The sequence below is a fragment of the Henckelia pumila genome, chromosome 2 (genome assembly GCF_033568475.1).
Source record: "Henckelia pumila isolate YLH828 chromosome 2, ASM3356847v2, whole genome shotgun sequence".
NCBI lineage: Eukaryota > Viridiplantae > Streptophyta > Magnoliopsida > Lamiales > Gesneriaceae > Henckelia > Henckelia pumila.
Window position 1 is genome coordinate 15,572,005 of NC_133121.1, and position 16,682 is coordinate 15,588,686.

At 37.0% G+C, this 16,682-nt stretch overlaps 2 protein-coding genes across 2 annotated transcripts; one reads left to right on the plus strand and one right to left on the minus strand.

The window, feature by feature from the left end:
- The first annotated feature begins 665 nt into the window (after nucleotides 1–665).
- LOC140881741 (ETO1-like protein 1) lies at nucleotides 666–6,574 on the plus strand. The gene is made up of 5 exons (XM_073287286.1): nucleotides 666–1,509; nucleotides 1,623–3,326; nucleotides 3,711–4,002; nucleotides 4,734–5,043; nucleotides 6,177–6,574. Exons 1-5 carry the CDS (start codon nucleotides 1,385–1,387, stop codon nucleotides 6,395–6,397), a joined length of 2,652 nt encoding a protein of 883 aa, XP_073143387.1. The 5' UTR covers nucleotides 666–1,384; the 3' UTR covers nucleotides 6,398–6,574.
- A 537-nt stretch (nucleotides 6,575–7,111) lies between these two features.
- LOC140880299 (protein transport protein SEC24 A) lies at nucleotides 7,112–16,580 on the minus strand. The gene is made up of 14 exons (XM_073284628.1): nucleotides 16,441–16,580; nucleotides 14,488–15,607; nucleotides 14,218–14,356; nucleotides 13,355–13,545; nucleotides 11,565–11,672; nucleotides 11,276–11,479; nucleotides 10,910–11,141; nucleotides 9,923–10,072; nucleotides 9,651–9,807; nucleotides 9,140–9,267; nucleotides 8,663–8,985; nucleotides 8,381–8,566; nucleotides 7,625–7,865; nucleotides 7,112–7,507 (listed from the first exon to the last, which is right to left on the minus strand). Exons 2-13 carry the CDS (start codon nucleotides 15,571–15,573, stop codon nucleotides 7,632–7,634), a joined length of 3,138 nt encoding a protein of 1,045 aa, XP_073140729.1. The 5' UTR covers nucleotides 15,574–15,607; nucleotides 16,441–16,580; the 3' UTR covers nucleotides 7,112–7,507; nucleotides 7,625–7,631.
- Nucleotides 16,581–16,682: the final 102 nt, after the last annotated feature.

Here is a 16,682-nt window from a genome sequence, read left to right on the forward strand (position 1 = left end):
CCACACAATTTAAAATCCGTCTTTTATAAATAAGTATTTTAAAGTCTGTCTATAACTTGAATACTTTATTTTAGCAATTTGGGAAAGAACAATTTCATTTCAAATACGCTCCTTTTATTATATTCCCATCTGTATAATTAATTAATTAATTAATTTCCATGTTGCCAAGCTTTTAAGTCCCATGTTTTGAGCTAAAATACAAATCCTAATCATTGATATTTTTAAAATCGTAGTAAAGATTATAGTCTTGAATTCTATTATATTTTATACTTTTATATATTAGATAATTTATATACTCGTTGTTGTTCTAAATTCATATGCATTTTAAAAATAACATATATGTACCTCCTCGTCCTTTTTTTTTTTTTCTGGGTCGGGTGAGAGTTTTTTTTATTAGATGGTTAATTTTTATCATCCATCAATAAATTATTACAAGTTTCTCGTCAAAATAAAAACATATATAATTTTTTTCACAAAAAACTTTTATGAATCAATTACTGGTCAATATGAGTCAGATCTTTTTTTTTTTTTGAAGGTATGAGTCAGATCTATTATTTGAATCTGACACATAAAAAATATTATTTTTATTTTTATTATTATAATTATGGATCCATCGCAGAAATATGATTCGACATATAAATATTTTTCTAATTATTATTTTTTAACCTCAATAATTTTTTATTGAGAAAAATGTAGAACAGAGAAAGAGAGTGAAAATAAAGAAAAACGTTTCCTTTTACCGAACAAACAAAAAAGAGAGAAGTGGCAGACTGAAGCTATTCATTTGGATTCCATGGCATCGCTTTGATCCACACCCTCCACCTCAGTTTCAAATTTTATGTCTTTTCAATCTTGTACAGCGGAATCAAGCCCAAAAGATCAGTGGGTTTGGTTCTTGATTTGGTTTAGTTTCTCATTTTGGTGGGTTCGTTTATTTTGTTGTATTCAGAGATTTTGACGGCTTATGTGTGGTTTAGGTTACGGTTTGGTAGAGATCTTACTTAATTTTACGTGGGTCTTGGCAATTTGTTTTTTAAATCTTTGCGATTCTATTTATGCTCTTCCGGCTCTTTATTTTTCTTCCCCGGATATGAAGTTGAAAAAGTTCAAGTTTTAGCTATTTTTCTTACTATTATTGTGAGCTGTAAAGAGCCCTGCTTTGTTGTAAAATTTCTCAGCGTTTTGGGAAACCCCGCTTCAGGTATCGCTTGTGTGGTTGCCTGGGAATAGTTAGTGTTCATCCTGGAGATAATGATTTTGGATTAAGGGGATCTATTTTTATTTTGACCATTTTTCGGATTTGATTTTCCCCCGTAAAATTTTGAGGTAAAAATCCCGTCTTGCTGTTGTGGAGATCTGGGAGCTGTTTCATCTTTTGTGTCCCATGAGGACACTTTTTGCTTCTGAATCTTGTAAAGAAACACAGCTAAATTCCATCAATCCACAGTCATGGCTCCAAGTTGAAAGAGGAAAGCTTTCGAAATTTGCACCACAGTCTCCATCTTCAATGTAAACAATGGACCCTCCTCTTTTACTCTCTTTTACTATAATTTAATGTTAAGACTTTCCATTCATTATTCACGTGATTAAGGCTTAAAACCTAAATTTTCTGTTGTTTGTAGAGAATCTCTTATCAAGGTCCCTGAACCTCCAATTCTTCCTCATTACAAGCCTGTAGATTATGTAGAAGTTTTAGCTCAAATCCATGAAGAACTCGAGTCATGTCCCTCAGAAGAGAGATCAAATCTTTACTTGTTGCAGTACCAGGTCTTTAAGGGTCTCGGAGAAGCCAAATTGACGAGAAGGAGTCTTCGCTCTGCCTGGCTCAAAGCAAGCACTGTTTATGAGAAAATTATCTTTGGGGCATGGCTGAAATATGGGAAACAAGGTGAAGATATTATCTCTGACTTATTGTCATCTTGTGGTAAATGTCAGGAATTTGGAGCTATTGACATTGCCTCGGAATTTCCTGTCAGCAAAGTTCCAAGTTTTCCATGTACGTTGGACGACACCTGTTGTCCACGGATTGTTTCCTTTCGAATTGGAGACAAGCATATTGTGTGTGATAGGCTTAAAATAGCAGGACTGTCAGCTCCTTTTCATGCCATGCTTAATGGGTCGTTTACTGAAGCCTTGTGTGATGACATTAATCTATCGGAAAACAACATTTCCCCTTCAGGAATGATGGCCATTAATAAATTTAGCACTACAGGAAGCTTAAATGAAGTTCCCCCAGATCTTTTGTTAGAGATATTGGTATTTGCAAATAGATTTTGTTGTGAAAGCCTCAAGGATGCTTGTGATAGGAAACTTGCCTCCTTTGTAACCTCGACACAAGATGCAGTGGAACTCTTAGAATATGCGCTTGAAGAGAACGCTCCTGTCCTGGCTGCGTCTTGTCTGCAAGTTTTCCTTCACAAACTACCTAACTCATTAAATGACCCACAGGTAGTTGAATTGTTAAGCGGTCTCAATCAGCAGCAAAGGTCTATTATGGTGGGGCCTGCTTCATTTTTTCTATATTCTCTATTAACCGAAGTCGCTATGAATTCTGATCCTGGGTCAGACATATCAGTTCTTTTCTCGAAGCAGTCAGTAGACTGTGCTGGAAGCAGCCGACAGAAAATGATAGCACTTCACAAGTTGGGATGTGTTAGATTCCTTAGAAAAGAATATGATGAAGCAGAGAAGCTTTTCGAGTCTGCTTTGCGTGAAGGACATGTTTATTCTGTTGTTGGCTTGGCCCGATTATGCCATATCAATGGTCATAAACATTTGTCGTACGAAAAGATCAGCTCTGTCATATCCTCATATACACCACTTGGATGGATGTATCAAGAGAGATCATTATATTGTGAGGGTGAGAAAAGGTTGGGAGACCTTGAGAAAGCAACAGAATTGGACCCAACCTTGACTTATCCGTACATGTATCGAGCTGCATCTTTGATGAGGAGACCAGATGTCCAGGCAGCCCTCGCAGAAATCAATAGGGTTCTTGGATTTAAACTTGCACTAGAGTGCTTAGAGCTGCGCTTCTGTTTCTACCTTGCCCTTGAGGATTACAAATCAGCTCTATGTGATGTACAGGCAATTCTTACCCTATGTCCAGATTACCGGATGTTTGATGGACGAGTTGTAGCTTCCCAACTTCGGATTCTTGTGCGAGAGCATGTTGAAAACTGGACAACAGCTGATTGTTGGCTACAACTGTATGATAGATGGTCATTAGTTGATGATATTGGATCACTCTCCGTGATATACCAGATGCTCGAGTCCGACGCAGCAAAAGGAGTCCTGTACTTCAGGCAGTCTTTGCTTCTCTTAAGGTAACTTTTGCCCCATTACTCTATCGACAAATTTACCTTGCATTTCTATTAGGAAGTAATGCATTATATGCCATTATTTTAATACTATATCACATGTTTTGTTTTCTTTGGTAGCTGCATTTAACATGCCAATGTCTTCTTTCTATCATATGGGGCTGCATTATAGTTGTTACTGTCAATTGCCATAGAAAGCCCTTCTATGTCTTCTGCCTTGTGGTCCATTAATGAATTCCTATTTTTAGAAAATGCTCGATTACCTCAAGTGCTGAGGCTGGCATTAGTGCTCCTGGCGTTTTAACTGGAACATCTGTATATCAATTTTACCTTTGCATCAACCACATGGAAAACTCAAGTAAATAGCATTCTGATGTTATTTGTGCTTAGATTGAATTGTCCTGAAGCAGCCATGCGGAGTTTGCAGCTAGCCCGCCAGCATGCTTCCAACGAACCTGAACGGTTAGTTTACGAGGGGTGGATCCTATATGATACTGGTCATTGTGAAGAAGGGCTAAAGAAAGCTGAGGAATCCATTAAACTTCAGAGATCCTTCGAAGCTTTTTTCCTAAAAGCCTATGCTTTAGCTGACTCTAGTCAGGATCCTTCTTGTTCGTCCACTGTTATATCCCTTCTCGAGGAAGCCTTGAAATGCCCATCAGATAGACTTCGAAAAGGTCAGGTAATGATTTTCTTCTCTATTCTACTCTTAAATACTATGAGAAATAATCATCATCAATGATGCGAAACCTCAGCTTTTGTAAATTTTTTTTTTCAAACAATTGGTGGTTTTTTGGGGATCCAAGGTTCATTTGGGGAAATATTAAATAGTACTGTCTGAAATATTGAAAAAAAAATACAGTATTGCATTAGAGTCGACAAGAGGCATCAATCGTGTGAAAGTTCAAATTAATGAACATCAGCAAAGAAAATTGATCGACAGGTGTCTGATGTATAAAAGTTATATCATGGGCAACATAGAAGATTAGGCCGATGTTAGATTAGAATTTCTTTACTTAACTCAAGTCCTCTAATAAAATAAAATCATTGACTGAGATCTATAATTTTTATATCCATTTTTATTTGAAAGAAATTGACCCAATAAGCATACTACCTTTATTTCTCTAATAATTTGTCTATTTGTAAGCACATGAACAATGTACAATCTGAGTTTAATTGAAAGTAGCATCTCTGGTGGATACCTTAAGTTTTGTTTTCCCTTGTTAACTAATTGGTGGATTTTGTGTTTATACATGATGAACTCAGGCAGCTAGTGTTTGGATATTTTCTTGTAATAATTTATTTTATTAATCTTATAAATATAATAGATTATTCTAATTTTTGGTGATCTTTTTATTTTTCTTGTTTTTTTTTAATTTGGGTGGAAGTTGACCATTTTCTTTTTCTGGCTAGGCACTCAACAATCTAGGCAGTGTCCATGTTGATTGTGGTAACTTGGATGCAGCTGCTGATTGCTACATTAATGCCCTTAAAATACGTCATACCAGAGCTCACCAAGGCCTAGCCCGTGTTCATTTCCTGAGAAATGACAAAAACGCTGCATATACCGAGATGACAAAACTGGTTGAGAAGGCGAGAAATAATGCATCAGCTTATGAAAAGAGGTCTGAGTACTGTGATCGTGAACTCACAAAGGCTGATCTTGAAATGGTCACTCGCTTAGACCCTTTGCGGGCTTACCCATACAGATATCGAGCTGCAGGTTAGGTTTCTCCTTCAATTTAATCAGTATCACGGTCTAATTTCCCACTGTTTTACCCTTACTAAATTCCATGTGGTGTGGAAGTCAGACTAAGCCCTTAAGGTTATCTCCTGATAATTTTAAAGATTTTTAAACCTTGGTCCTCAAAGTACCATATGAGAAAGCACATCCCAGCTATTAGCAGACTTTGGAACTTTGCCTCAAATCTTTTACTAAAAGTCTTAAATAGCTGGCAGATTGATGACTATTGGGGGATGTGTATGGGTTTAATAACCACTCCATAGCCTAAAATAGTAAGGAAAAAGGAGAAGTAGGGGAAAAATAATTTGTAATAATGCTAGTGAAGACTTTAAATGATGTGATGTGCAAGGACTGGAATATGTTTTTAAATTATCCATTCGTATGAAGTTATATTTGCATGGCTTTGGGAATGATTTTGCAATGCCAAAGAAGGTTTATTTGAGGATCATAATGAAAAAAGTTCTTACATAACCTGGAACTTAAAAGGGTGTGCAATAGCTTAAATAAAGGGTGCTGGAGACCATGTATTTAGAATATTGTAAGACACTGTTTGGTGTGAATGATGAAATTCAACGTCCTTGCATCATCCTGCATTTTGATTTAAGTTTTACAATGATCGAGTTGAAAAATAGCTATCCTATCCTTAATTTTCAATTTATCATCTCATCCTTCGTCATCTCTTCCCACGAGTCAATCGGTGTCTACGCGTGAAGAAGACCAAATAAAGGCCTACGACTAGTGTTGTTGCTAAAAAAAAAATAAAACATGGAAGACAAAATGGTTGATGAGTGTTTCATGAACTTGTACATGGAGTTGGGTCTTTGCTGCACTCGTTATGGATTTTGGGGTATTTTAGTTGAAAGCATGTGCGATTCAGATCCATTATTACAGATACTACTAGGTCTTGATATTGTTGTCATTTCTTAACATCTCCAAGAAACAGTATTTATGTTGTGTTCTGAGAAAGGGTGGGGGGGGGGGGGGGGGGGGTGGGAATGGAGGGAAATGTCATGATTCCACCAAAGTTTTGATTTTTTTTTTTTTTTTTGGTTCTATTTTTTGCTCAGGTTTCGATTGTGACTCTTAAGAAAATCCTGTGTTTTTTTCTGCAGTTTTGATGGACAACCGGGAAGAAAAAGAAGCCATTGCAGAACTCTCAAAGGCTATTGCATTTAAAGCAGACCTTCACCTTTTTCATCTTCGTGCTGCGTTCCACGAGCACATTGGTGATGTTATAGGTGCATTACGAGACTGTCGAGCTGCTCTTTCAGTTGACCCGAATCATCAAGAAATGTTGGAGCTTCGAAGCCGTGTGAATGCTCAGGAACCTTGAAGTCAAATCCTGTGAAAAGAGCTGAGGTGAGGAAGAATTGCCAAATAAGGATGGTAAATGATCATCATTGTTGTGTTATGGAAAAGAAAAGAGGAAATTATAAAGAACTTTAGATTGTAACATATATCTTCTATCTTGTATCGTCTTCCTTTTTTCCTGGATTTTGTATACTGTGAATTTTTGTCAATATAATTTTCACTATTGTCAAAAGGTATTGGTAAACGGGTTCTTAAAATATGGTAAATTAATGTCAATATTTAAGTATTGCCCCTAAAAGATCTATGAAAATGTTTTCTATTTTTCACTCGATTACTCAAATAATTAAGTTTATGTTTAAATTCGTGCTATTTTACCATCTTAATAATTTGCCATCTTAGTTTCTCAACATTTTTAATTTGCTAAATATATTAAATTTGTGACACCCCATAAAATGTTTTTCTCTTCAATTTTGATTCGAAAACTTGAATTCTGTTTATATTTGGATCGAGTGCAAATTATCTTTCAACTTTGATTCGTGGATTGGCTTCGCTACAATATTTAAATTTGTTCTACCCTGCATGGAAAACATATTCCTCGTTCTCATGCATCATTAACGACCGGCTACATAAATCTTACACAAATTTTGTGTGCGACCATATTAATTTATAAGTATAATATGACGTCTAATATGGTATTCGATATATAGTATTACAGCATCCCGCCATTATCAAAATATTAAATCATAATTCCTTATAAAAATCTTAAAGGTCGCCCAGCAATTCTCAGATAACAAAAAAATCACTGCACACACCGTGTATAAATTAAACTTCAGGAGGAAAATCTAATCAGTTTCTACAACTATAAAAATAACACAAAAATCTGTCGTCAGGAAAAATTTGAGCCAAATAAATGCCAAAAAATAAATATATCCCAGAAGCAAACCCCTTCATTGTATCCTGCGCTTCCATCGGGAATCCAGTAAACCCCACTGATCGGAATATATTACCGAAGGAACACGCATTATTAGGCGATTGCAATCAAAATAAGCTTTGAGAATCCAGTTGTTTCATCCCAAATATAACTCCTCTCGTCCGCAAAGTTTCACACATTCATTTAAAACAACAGCTGCGCCTGTACGTAGGACAATTGAGATCACGAAACTGGGGGAAAAGAACAATCTCGAAAGATGAACTCTTTTTGTCCCTCATAAAGATGAAGCATTGCAAAGGAGGTAAAGTTAATCATTACCTGAATATTATGCATTTTGTTGAACTTGACGGTGTAGTTGCATAAACCATTCGGCATAACTACTCGCACCTCCGGCCTGGTCCTCTACTAAATTGGAAAGAAGGAAGTAACCTTCTCTGGGCTGCTCACCTTGCCTCACGAGGTGACAAAGCTGATAATATGATGGATCGCTCTCCCTACATTTCTGAAATATCTTCATCAGTTTTCTTGAGATTTCATTGTCTCGCTGAGAGAGGCTAACCTGGATCCATAAATACAGAGATAAATATTAGAAAATGCACATGGTGAGAAAACTTGCAGCTGAAGTAGAAGATATTGCAAAAAGCTATCACATAACAAAAACTGGCCCTGACACCATTCCATTCATGAATTGTGATAGTTCCCATAATTTGCAAGGGAGAAAATTATTGAAAAAACTGAGTGACAACAATTACTAATTAGAGACAACCAATTGCTGCTGGGGATCTGATATTAATTCCACCAGGTTAAAGGTCTCAGCATAACATTTGGAGCAAAATTAAAATAGTAAACATAATCCAAAATTAGATCAGAAGATCTAGGTGATGATAGCTTAATATAAATTTTTACTCAGGAAATAAGACTTAGTGAGCGTCATGTGATTGGTTGTTCAGATGCTTACATCAAACAACTTTTTTCATGTACGTTTCATATATATGATGCATACCAATGCAGGTCTATACATCACAAACTATGGATTAATTCCAGGCAAAATACTTGGTGCTAAAACTAACCCACCTTTGAGAAGTCTGCACCAAAATCTTCCCCAAGCAAACCCCTGGCTATGTCAGGTGAAGCTGATCTGCCAAACCACAAGACTAATCGAAAACCATCATCAAAAATATATACTCCTGTGGTATCTAAGCTCTCCAATGTAAGCGGTAGCCTCTTTGATACGTCAAAATCATCAGCCCGGGAAGATGACTGGTAATCAAAAAATCAACATCAGAATACCAAACCATATTATTCATCAATCAAACTCTTTTGTTTTTTAAAAAAATGGAAGTGCAATTAACTTACGTTCGCAAGACAGTCATCTATACGCAGCAAGGTAGGATACAGAAGTTTCAGCAATTTTTTAACAGGTAAAGCCATCATGGTATAACCAGCTTCACAGCGTTCATCAAGTTGAGCATCAGCATATCCACCACGGAGGGGTGTGGATCTACTTAAAGCTAAACCATACAGGGGTAAGAATTTCAGCGATTCTGGGTAAATCATCCTTCCAACCAAGCGATGCTGTACAGCGTATAGATTTCGATATTCTCTAAAGGCTTTTATAATCTTCAACTGAATAAAGTTCCGAGCATCTTCCAACTTGGTGGACAAAGTTTTTTCAATTGCTGCAGATCATATTGAACCCACATTAGTCTTCACCTTAGCTCTGAAACCAACCACCCCCCCCCCCTCCCACCCCCCAGTTACGTTTTCTTTTCCCATTTACCATCAGGAATGGATGCTAAAGGCAGGATTGAACAAGAAAAGACCGCCACTTACCTAGCCTGGAAAGCAAAGAAACAACCGCCCCCGTGTCGGCCAGGCGATACATTTCACCCAAGTCTGCAACAACTGGAGCTGCTGCCGTGTGTACCCTGATTCGCCTTTCTCCAGAAGATGATGTATATCTTCACAACAGTTAAGGGATTTCAACCCTTTCCCTCCAAGAAAGTTCCCAAGGTTCAAAAAGAATTCAAGAGAGACAAAGAACACGGTAAATAGCCAATTTAAAAAGAGGCACAAAATAGAATACAAGAAATACATAACCTAAGAAGTATAAAATCAAAGAGCCTCCAACATGCATAAAGCTTTACATATGAAACAGCTACTAGCTCGACATGCAAGATAGGCAAACCTAGATGTCATTTTTCAAATGCATAAAACAATGGTAAGACCTCATAGAGCCAGCCTTATCCATGAAGTTTCTAAAGTTAAAAATAGGTCGAGTTATACAATCATAATCTTTTTGTAAGAAACCATCACACTAAACTCTTTTCACGGATAAGGATACAACAAAGCGACTTGGAAGTACACAGTCTGGGTTGTTAGCAGTGTCTCTTCAAGAGATAATTGTGCCGCATAAGCCTTGTCACAATCAACAGCAGGGAGTGCTAGCAGGTCAGTGGATCTTAGCATGAAATTCCCATGAAAAGATGAGAAACGAACACCTAAAGAAAGGAAAGGCGTAATCTTTGAATATCAGAAATTAGCAAACAAAACAATTTACTACAGAATCTAAAACAGGAAAGTTCAGGCCCAACGACTAGAGGAGGGTGGCTTTACCTTTCCCACATCTTATGCGCATGACGGATTCCCATGCAGTCTCTCTAGTAAGATCTCTGGTTAACTCATGTCTTAACTTATCTTTGTGGATGACGGACAGGAAACTTGGATAATAATACACCTGGCCACCAGTATATTTTGCCAGGGTTCCTAAAAGGCATTCAAGATATTTTTTTGATAAGGAAGGGATTCAAGATGGCAGTTTAAGTTTATAATAAACTGCCACATCGCAAGTGAGGTCTGAACTTAATAAATTTGTTATTTCAAATTAAAAAAACTCAGAAGCATTGGGAAATTCAACACAATAGCAGAATTCTCAGATGATAGCACAATGATATGATTTCATCTCCATTCTTTCTAATTAGCTTACATCAGATAACTCGAAAGGCAGCAGTCTAAAAATCGGAAAATTGTACTGAGGCAATGAACTCAAGAGCTTTCCGGCTCACTAACTACATCTTATCATGTTTCAAAGCACTGCTCACAAGAAACCAAAAAATCGTTAATTTTTTTAACACTAGAGTGCAACTTCATTGAGCTATTCTAGGTATCAAGACTAGATCTGAGGGAGAAGAATTAATAGAGTCATTTAGTACTCATTCACTCTACACTCAAAATTTTTTCTTTTTTTGGAGTACAAATTGCATCGAATATCGAAATTACATCATATTGCAACACTAAAGAGTGAAATTTGCCCGCACAACTGACGGGACTTGAGCATGAACTCGAGACGTGCTTGTCTCGAGCTAAGAAAGTACCTAAATCTACCTAAATAAATTAGGAAATCTACCCGCAGTCAGCGGGAATCGAACCTGAGACCTCGTGGTAACATTCAGGTTGCTATTTCATGTGTGCGTGCTTGCAGCTGTCTGTTCTCCTTTTTCTAATCTCTTTGTTTATTAACTCTGTTACAATTTTCTGGATACTGGTCCCTCATCACATCTTTTCAGTTTAAAAACTAGATACACACACATTTAAGTTATGTACCTAAGGATGCTATGTCTGTGTAATTTCCACTGAATGCATATACATTTACTGCAATTTGATACTTGGTAAAATCAGCAGCCATTTGCTTATAAAATGGATCTTCTGGCACACGTAGACTATGCTCCTTGTCCGTTCCATATACACGAATATCTTCTCCACGCAGCCTCAGGCGACCAACACCTAGTGATGGCAGGGTATTTTGGAAAATCATCAATTTACCGCCAAGTTGGCTCTGACAGAAGGAACAACACAAATTAAATACAACCAATTTTAAATAATAACAATAATAGAGAACGATGAATATAATTCTAAGGCAAAAAATTACAAGTCAAAGTTGAATTTGGAGCAAATAAAAGCCAAACACACCATGACCATGAAAGCAGCTTTGAGAGCTGGACCAAATGCTGATTCTACATTCACGTTCTCCTGGAACATGGAGGGTAAACTCTCAAGGAATGCTTCCACCACACTCCTAGATTCTGATAAGTTGACCAGAAGATCATCCGGCAGTGGAACAAATATGTCATCCAAATCTGAGACAACCATCATCTGAGGCTGCGCCAAAGATGACTGATACAAAAGAAAGTTTATTGTCATTCCTAAAGCTGGGAGAACTAAAAATGCTGCAAAACTGATCCTAAATGGTATTACTTGCCTTCATATTGTAGAAATGGATTGTGCTATCATAAGTTAGAAATCCAATCTGTGTTCGAGTAGATCCAGGCAAGTTCTCCAGGCAAGACTTAATTGTTTGGGCCACAACCTGCAAGATATCATGTGCTTCATTTGATGATTGTTTGGCAGATGTAAGGAAACAAGCTGAAACAAAGATGGTAACTATTATAAGGACTAGTCATTCTAGATAAATACCAAGTTTGACCATCCCTCTCAATCAGCTCATAAGCAGGAAAGCTTAAGATTACAGACAGTTAGAACAATGACACAATACAAAATGAAACTATAAATACAAATTATATCAGAAGTTGAAAGGAATACCGCATAAAACACTTGTATCAATCAAGTCAAAATAAAAATATTTCTTGCAACAGTAATCCCAAGAAAAGAAAGTATGTCATAGTAAAATGGCACAAACATAATAAATGGACAAGGCAAACAACAGAAAGGTTTCCTTTGCAGATTACATTATTATTTTTGTAAAAAAATCAATTCATGACAAGTTTCAATCAAACTTGAAACCACAAACTCATTTGGAAAAATAAATAAGAAATACCAATTGGTTGACAGAGTTATATGTACAGAAAAGTGAATAGAGAGTCAGTCATACCAATTTTCAACACCATAATCCATCAGCCACTCACAAATAATTTGATAAATTACATGTGGTCCATAAATGATACCAACTTCTAACGAACCTTCTGATTTAAACAAACTTATCATTAAATGAACAAAAGGTTAACATAAAAATAAAGTAAAAATTGATAACAATGGCTATAAAAAATGGAAGTTAATAAACTTATACTGATGATATCAGAGAGTTTTTTAAGAAATTCATCCGCTGATAAATTCAGCTCATCAAAACTGGTCCAAAACCTGTCCATATGAAGGCCACAGAGCTTAATCTTCCATGTGAATGCTTTACATCAGCATTTATTATTTAACACAAAATGATATATTCTCATCAGTTGGCCTGTTCATAACTGCCAGCCGCCAGGTTAAAGCCCATCCTGTATTCTTTTTCAGAATAACTGATTACCACTGCATTCCAACTAATTCTTAAGATATTTTTCCTCGGAAAATCTATGATTTTTAATCTAATCAAAATTCAATATCACTGTTTCTAGAAGATTAAGGCATGAATTTTAAAAACTTCCGTCTACTGTTGGAAAAGAGACTACACCTGAAGTAGAAAATCCATATTTCGTACGTCGACAGAATACCTACCCTGTTAAAATTTTATATGTATAGCCCTGGTAAAAAATAGGAATTGAGATAAAATTTAACGGTGTTTTAGAATATTCTCAGAATCCCCACCACTTTTTAATCCAACACATTATGAAAGGATTTTAACAACTACAACGAAAGTCCCCACAATCCAAATTCCATTTTCCACTTCGTACATCAAAAACAATACATTCGTTTTGCATAGAATGTTGTCTGACCAAAAATTTTGATTTCTCTTTACATTAAAGCATTAATTTTGACAAGGAATCTAAAACGATAAAAGATCACAAACATCTTTCTTGGTGTTCGGTTACATTCTTGCATCACAAAACCTTTTTTTCTGCCTCCATCATGCCATATCCATAACATTAATCTTTATATTAATCTTTATAAAAGGGTGACAAACATGGAAAGAAATAGCATTATATGCGAACATAAAACTAGATTTCCAATGTAAATTATTATTCGGGGTGGACAAATCAGCATAACAAACTGCAAAATCACGAAGCTATAAAATTATACAATTTTAACTGGAAATGTTACCTCGAGCATTCCACTTTGAACTGCAGATATTGACACGTCGATAAGAAAAAAATACAGTGGCGGCATCGGAGGGCGGACCATGTATTCAGCTGGAGCAATATACTCAACACTACCCTTTGTCAGCTCAGGTCGTTGATCCAGATCAACTCTTCTGCCGTTAGCATCCACATGAGCAAAGTATTCACCAGGAACTGAACATGGGGAGTTAAGATAAATCAATTCACACATACTGACACTAATGAAACAAAAAATTAACAAGGATAAGTCACTTGCTTAAAATTTTTGGCTGTATATATATATGTTACTGGAAGCAAGACTTGAAAGCAGACCAAACTTCAGGATTTTGCATAGAACATGCATTAACTGGCAGTAACTTAAGAAATTTCATTACACCAAAATAGCCAATTTTATAAGGGCATATTTAAGGCAATTATGTTTGCACCTTATAACCATTGACCAACTATATGCTTTCTGGTAGCTGCTGCTCCACAGAAAAGTAAACAGACAAGAATTTGCAGGCAACTACCAAATGTATGAGAAAAAACAAAGATTAAGACTGAAGGAAACTGATGAACAAGTTCCAACATCCGTCCTCCAAAAAAGAAAAAAAAAAAATCACGGCTGAAAAACAGCCATCTACACAATATTTAGACAGAGAGTCGATGAGCATTTTTCTCCCCCTACATTTGTCATAATTTAGTTATATTTGGTACTCATAAATTGGCCAAACCATTTAACATGCTCCTTGAACAGAATACAATAGTCTAAACACAATTGGAAAATGCAAGACTCTCTCAACAGCAAATATAAGACATGATCCCAAATAGCAAAAATGAAAAGCTATATCCTAGCTCCTTAATTACCATCATTCAGCAGTGAACATATATTGCACCTCCACTTTCTTCCATGGTCTGTGAAAGTAACAAACGGATTCACATACGTGCGGCACCTTCGACAACGAATTATTCCTGTGGCGCCAAAATTGACAATGGGAACTTCATCCTGAATGAAAAACAAAGTAACAATTAAAGCAGAATAGAGATATTTTGAATCTACGAAGACGAAAGACAATTTTTGGTTGATATATAAATTGGCCTAATAAACATAACATCTAAAACACAGTTGAGACTGACCCCAATAGGAGATTCTGCCAAAGGACAAACAACTGCCCCAAGTCCCAAATGCCACCTCGAAGCCAGAGACTGAGAATTTGGTATGCCACCCGTTGTCAGTCGCAAAACTCTAGAGCCACAGTTCATGGGATATATCTCAGCTAAAAACTTTGATGGCACATCACCTCCCAATGGCCTTGGTAATGCTTTAACATCAACTCCAGAGTCAAACGATCCTGGTACAGACCCAAGAGAGAGCGAACTAAAATCTTCAACCAATCCCTGTGAAGCAATAGGCGGTGCCATGCAACGAAACTGCACTTGTTCCCTTGAATAAGGTACTGATGACGTTGTAACTGGAGGACCTGGCAGATAACCTCTTGGTTGAGCAACAAAAGGAGCTGGAGGGGGTGGAGCATAGCCTCCTGGTTGTGATGGAAATGGGGCAGGCTGCACCGGAGGAACTGGAGCACTAGAATAAGGTTGTGCACTAGCATAACCTGGAAATGCTGGCTGAAAGGTGCCTCTAGCAGTGACCTGAGATGGTCCCATCGTTGGTGAAATTGGCTGGACATTTTGCCTGGATGGAGAGAATGGTTGATCTGTAGACGGAGGGATGCTTGGGTTGAATTGTCCAGTTTTAATGTTTTGAGGAGGAGATCCCATTGATATAGAAGGTGGTTGAGGCTGAGAGTAAAAATAAGCTTGGGATGAAACTGAACCTCCTTGTGGTCTGGTTGGTGGAGGTACAACTGGAAGACCTGAAAGCGACGCTCGTTGGTGTTGCGTATAATCTGCTGAGGGTGATGGCGGGGTTGGAAAACGTTGGAATCCTGTGGTCGGTGGCCCATATGATGATTGTATTGATGGAGGTGGCCTAAACAATTCATTAGGCCTGACAGATGGTGGAGGTCCAACCAAAGGTCCAGAGGAAAAAGCAGGGGTTGGAAATTGAGAGGAAGCAGGAGGTGCAGGTCTGAAGGCAGATGCTTCAGATCCAATCACAGGACCAGCCGATAAAAAAGGTGTTGTATTCTGTGGGGCAGAAAAGGGAGTGGTGGCTGGCCTTAAAGGATAATTTGGACGATTGGGATTTTCGGTCCCCATTGCTTTGTGTGATCTCCAACCAAATGTCTAGCTTCTGTAATTACAGCATGCACAATTTACTAATACTAATACTAATACTAATACTAACACGAATACTAAAAAGATAAATATATGGCATAAAGCCATTTGTTAATGCAACTTATATCAAGGTGAACATTCTTAAATTTGATACCCTTACTTCTATCATTTTAACTGCAATAGATTAGAAGAAAAAGGAACAGATTTTTGGGCCCTTTAGAATTTCACTCTTCATTTAAAGGAAAAAAAACTTCTCCTGGTTTGAAGGAATAGACAAATGAACTGTTCGTACCAGTATCATTACAATCATTATTTGATAATTGTTAGTTTTCATAGTTTTCACTATCATGCTATTCACATTTAACTAATCTTGGACAGTGTGATACAATTCTACAACACAACTACACAAGCAAGCCCAATTTGGTTGATTTGTCCATTTTGCGTCCCTTTCCTCTATATACACGATATCAAACACACCAGACTTAAACCAAATCAATGCACGCGTAATGATACCGAACGTCTACCACTTTACTGCATATCGGGTGGTCATAACTCATGAATTAAACAAAACCAGACAATAAAAGTGCTCGATTTTTCCTGCCGTGCAAACACTAACTGAAAACCAAACTCTGTAAAGGAAGGAAACTTTGTAATCAAACTCAATCTGGCATCACATCACAAAATATTTAAACTAGAACGTCGGGAGCAGTTCATACTGAATCTACAGACACCAAATCTCGGAAAAAGGACAAAACACGGGGAAATTTCCCAGAGAGATGAAAACAATGATTCGCCAGTCGAGATAGTTTAATCACAAATCAAAAAATTCAATTTCAACGCAGAGCCTACCTGATCAGAGATCTCTCCAGAGAGACAGAGATCGGGAGATATCCAGTGTAGGCGATCGAACAGATGAGAGATAAACAATTTGAGCTCTCTGAGTCCTTGCTTGCTCTTTCGAACAAGGCCGACTCCCACCTGTATAAAAGTATGTACGTCTATAATTTGTTAAATATATAAATAAATAAAATAAAATCTATATAAAAAGAGTATTTTTAAGCCCATGAATATAATAAAAAGTTTGGTAACGT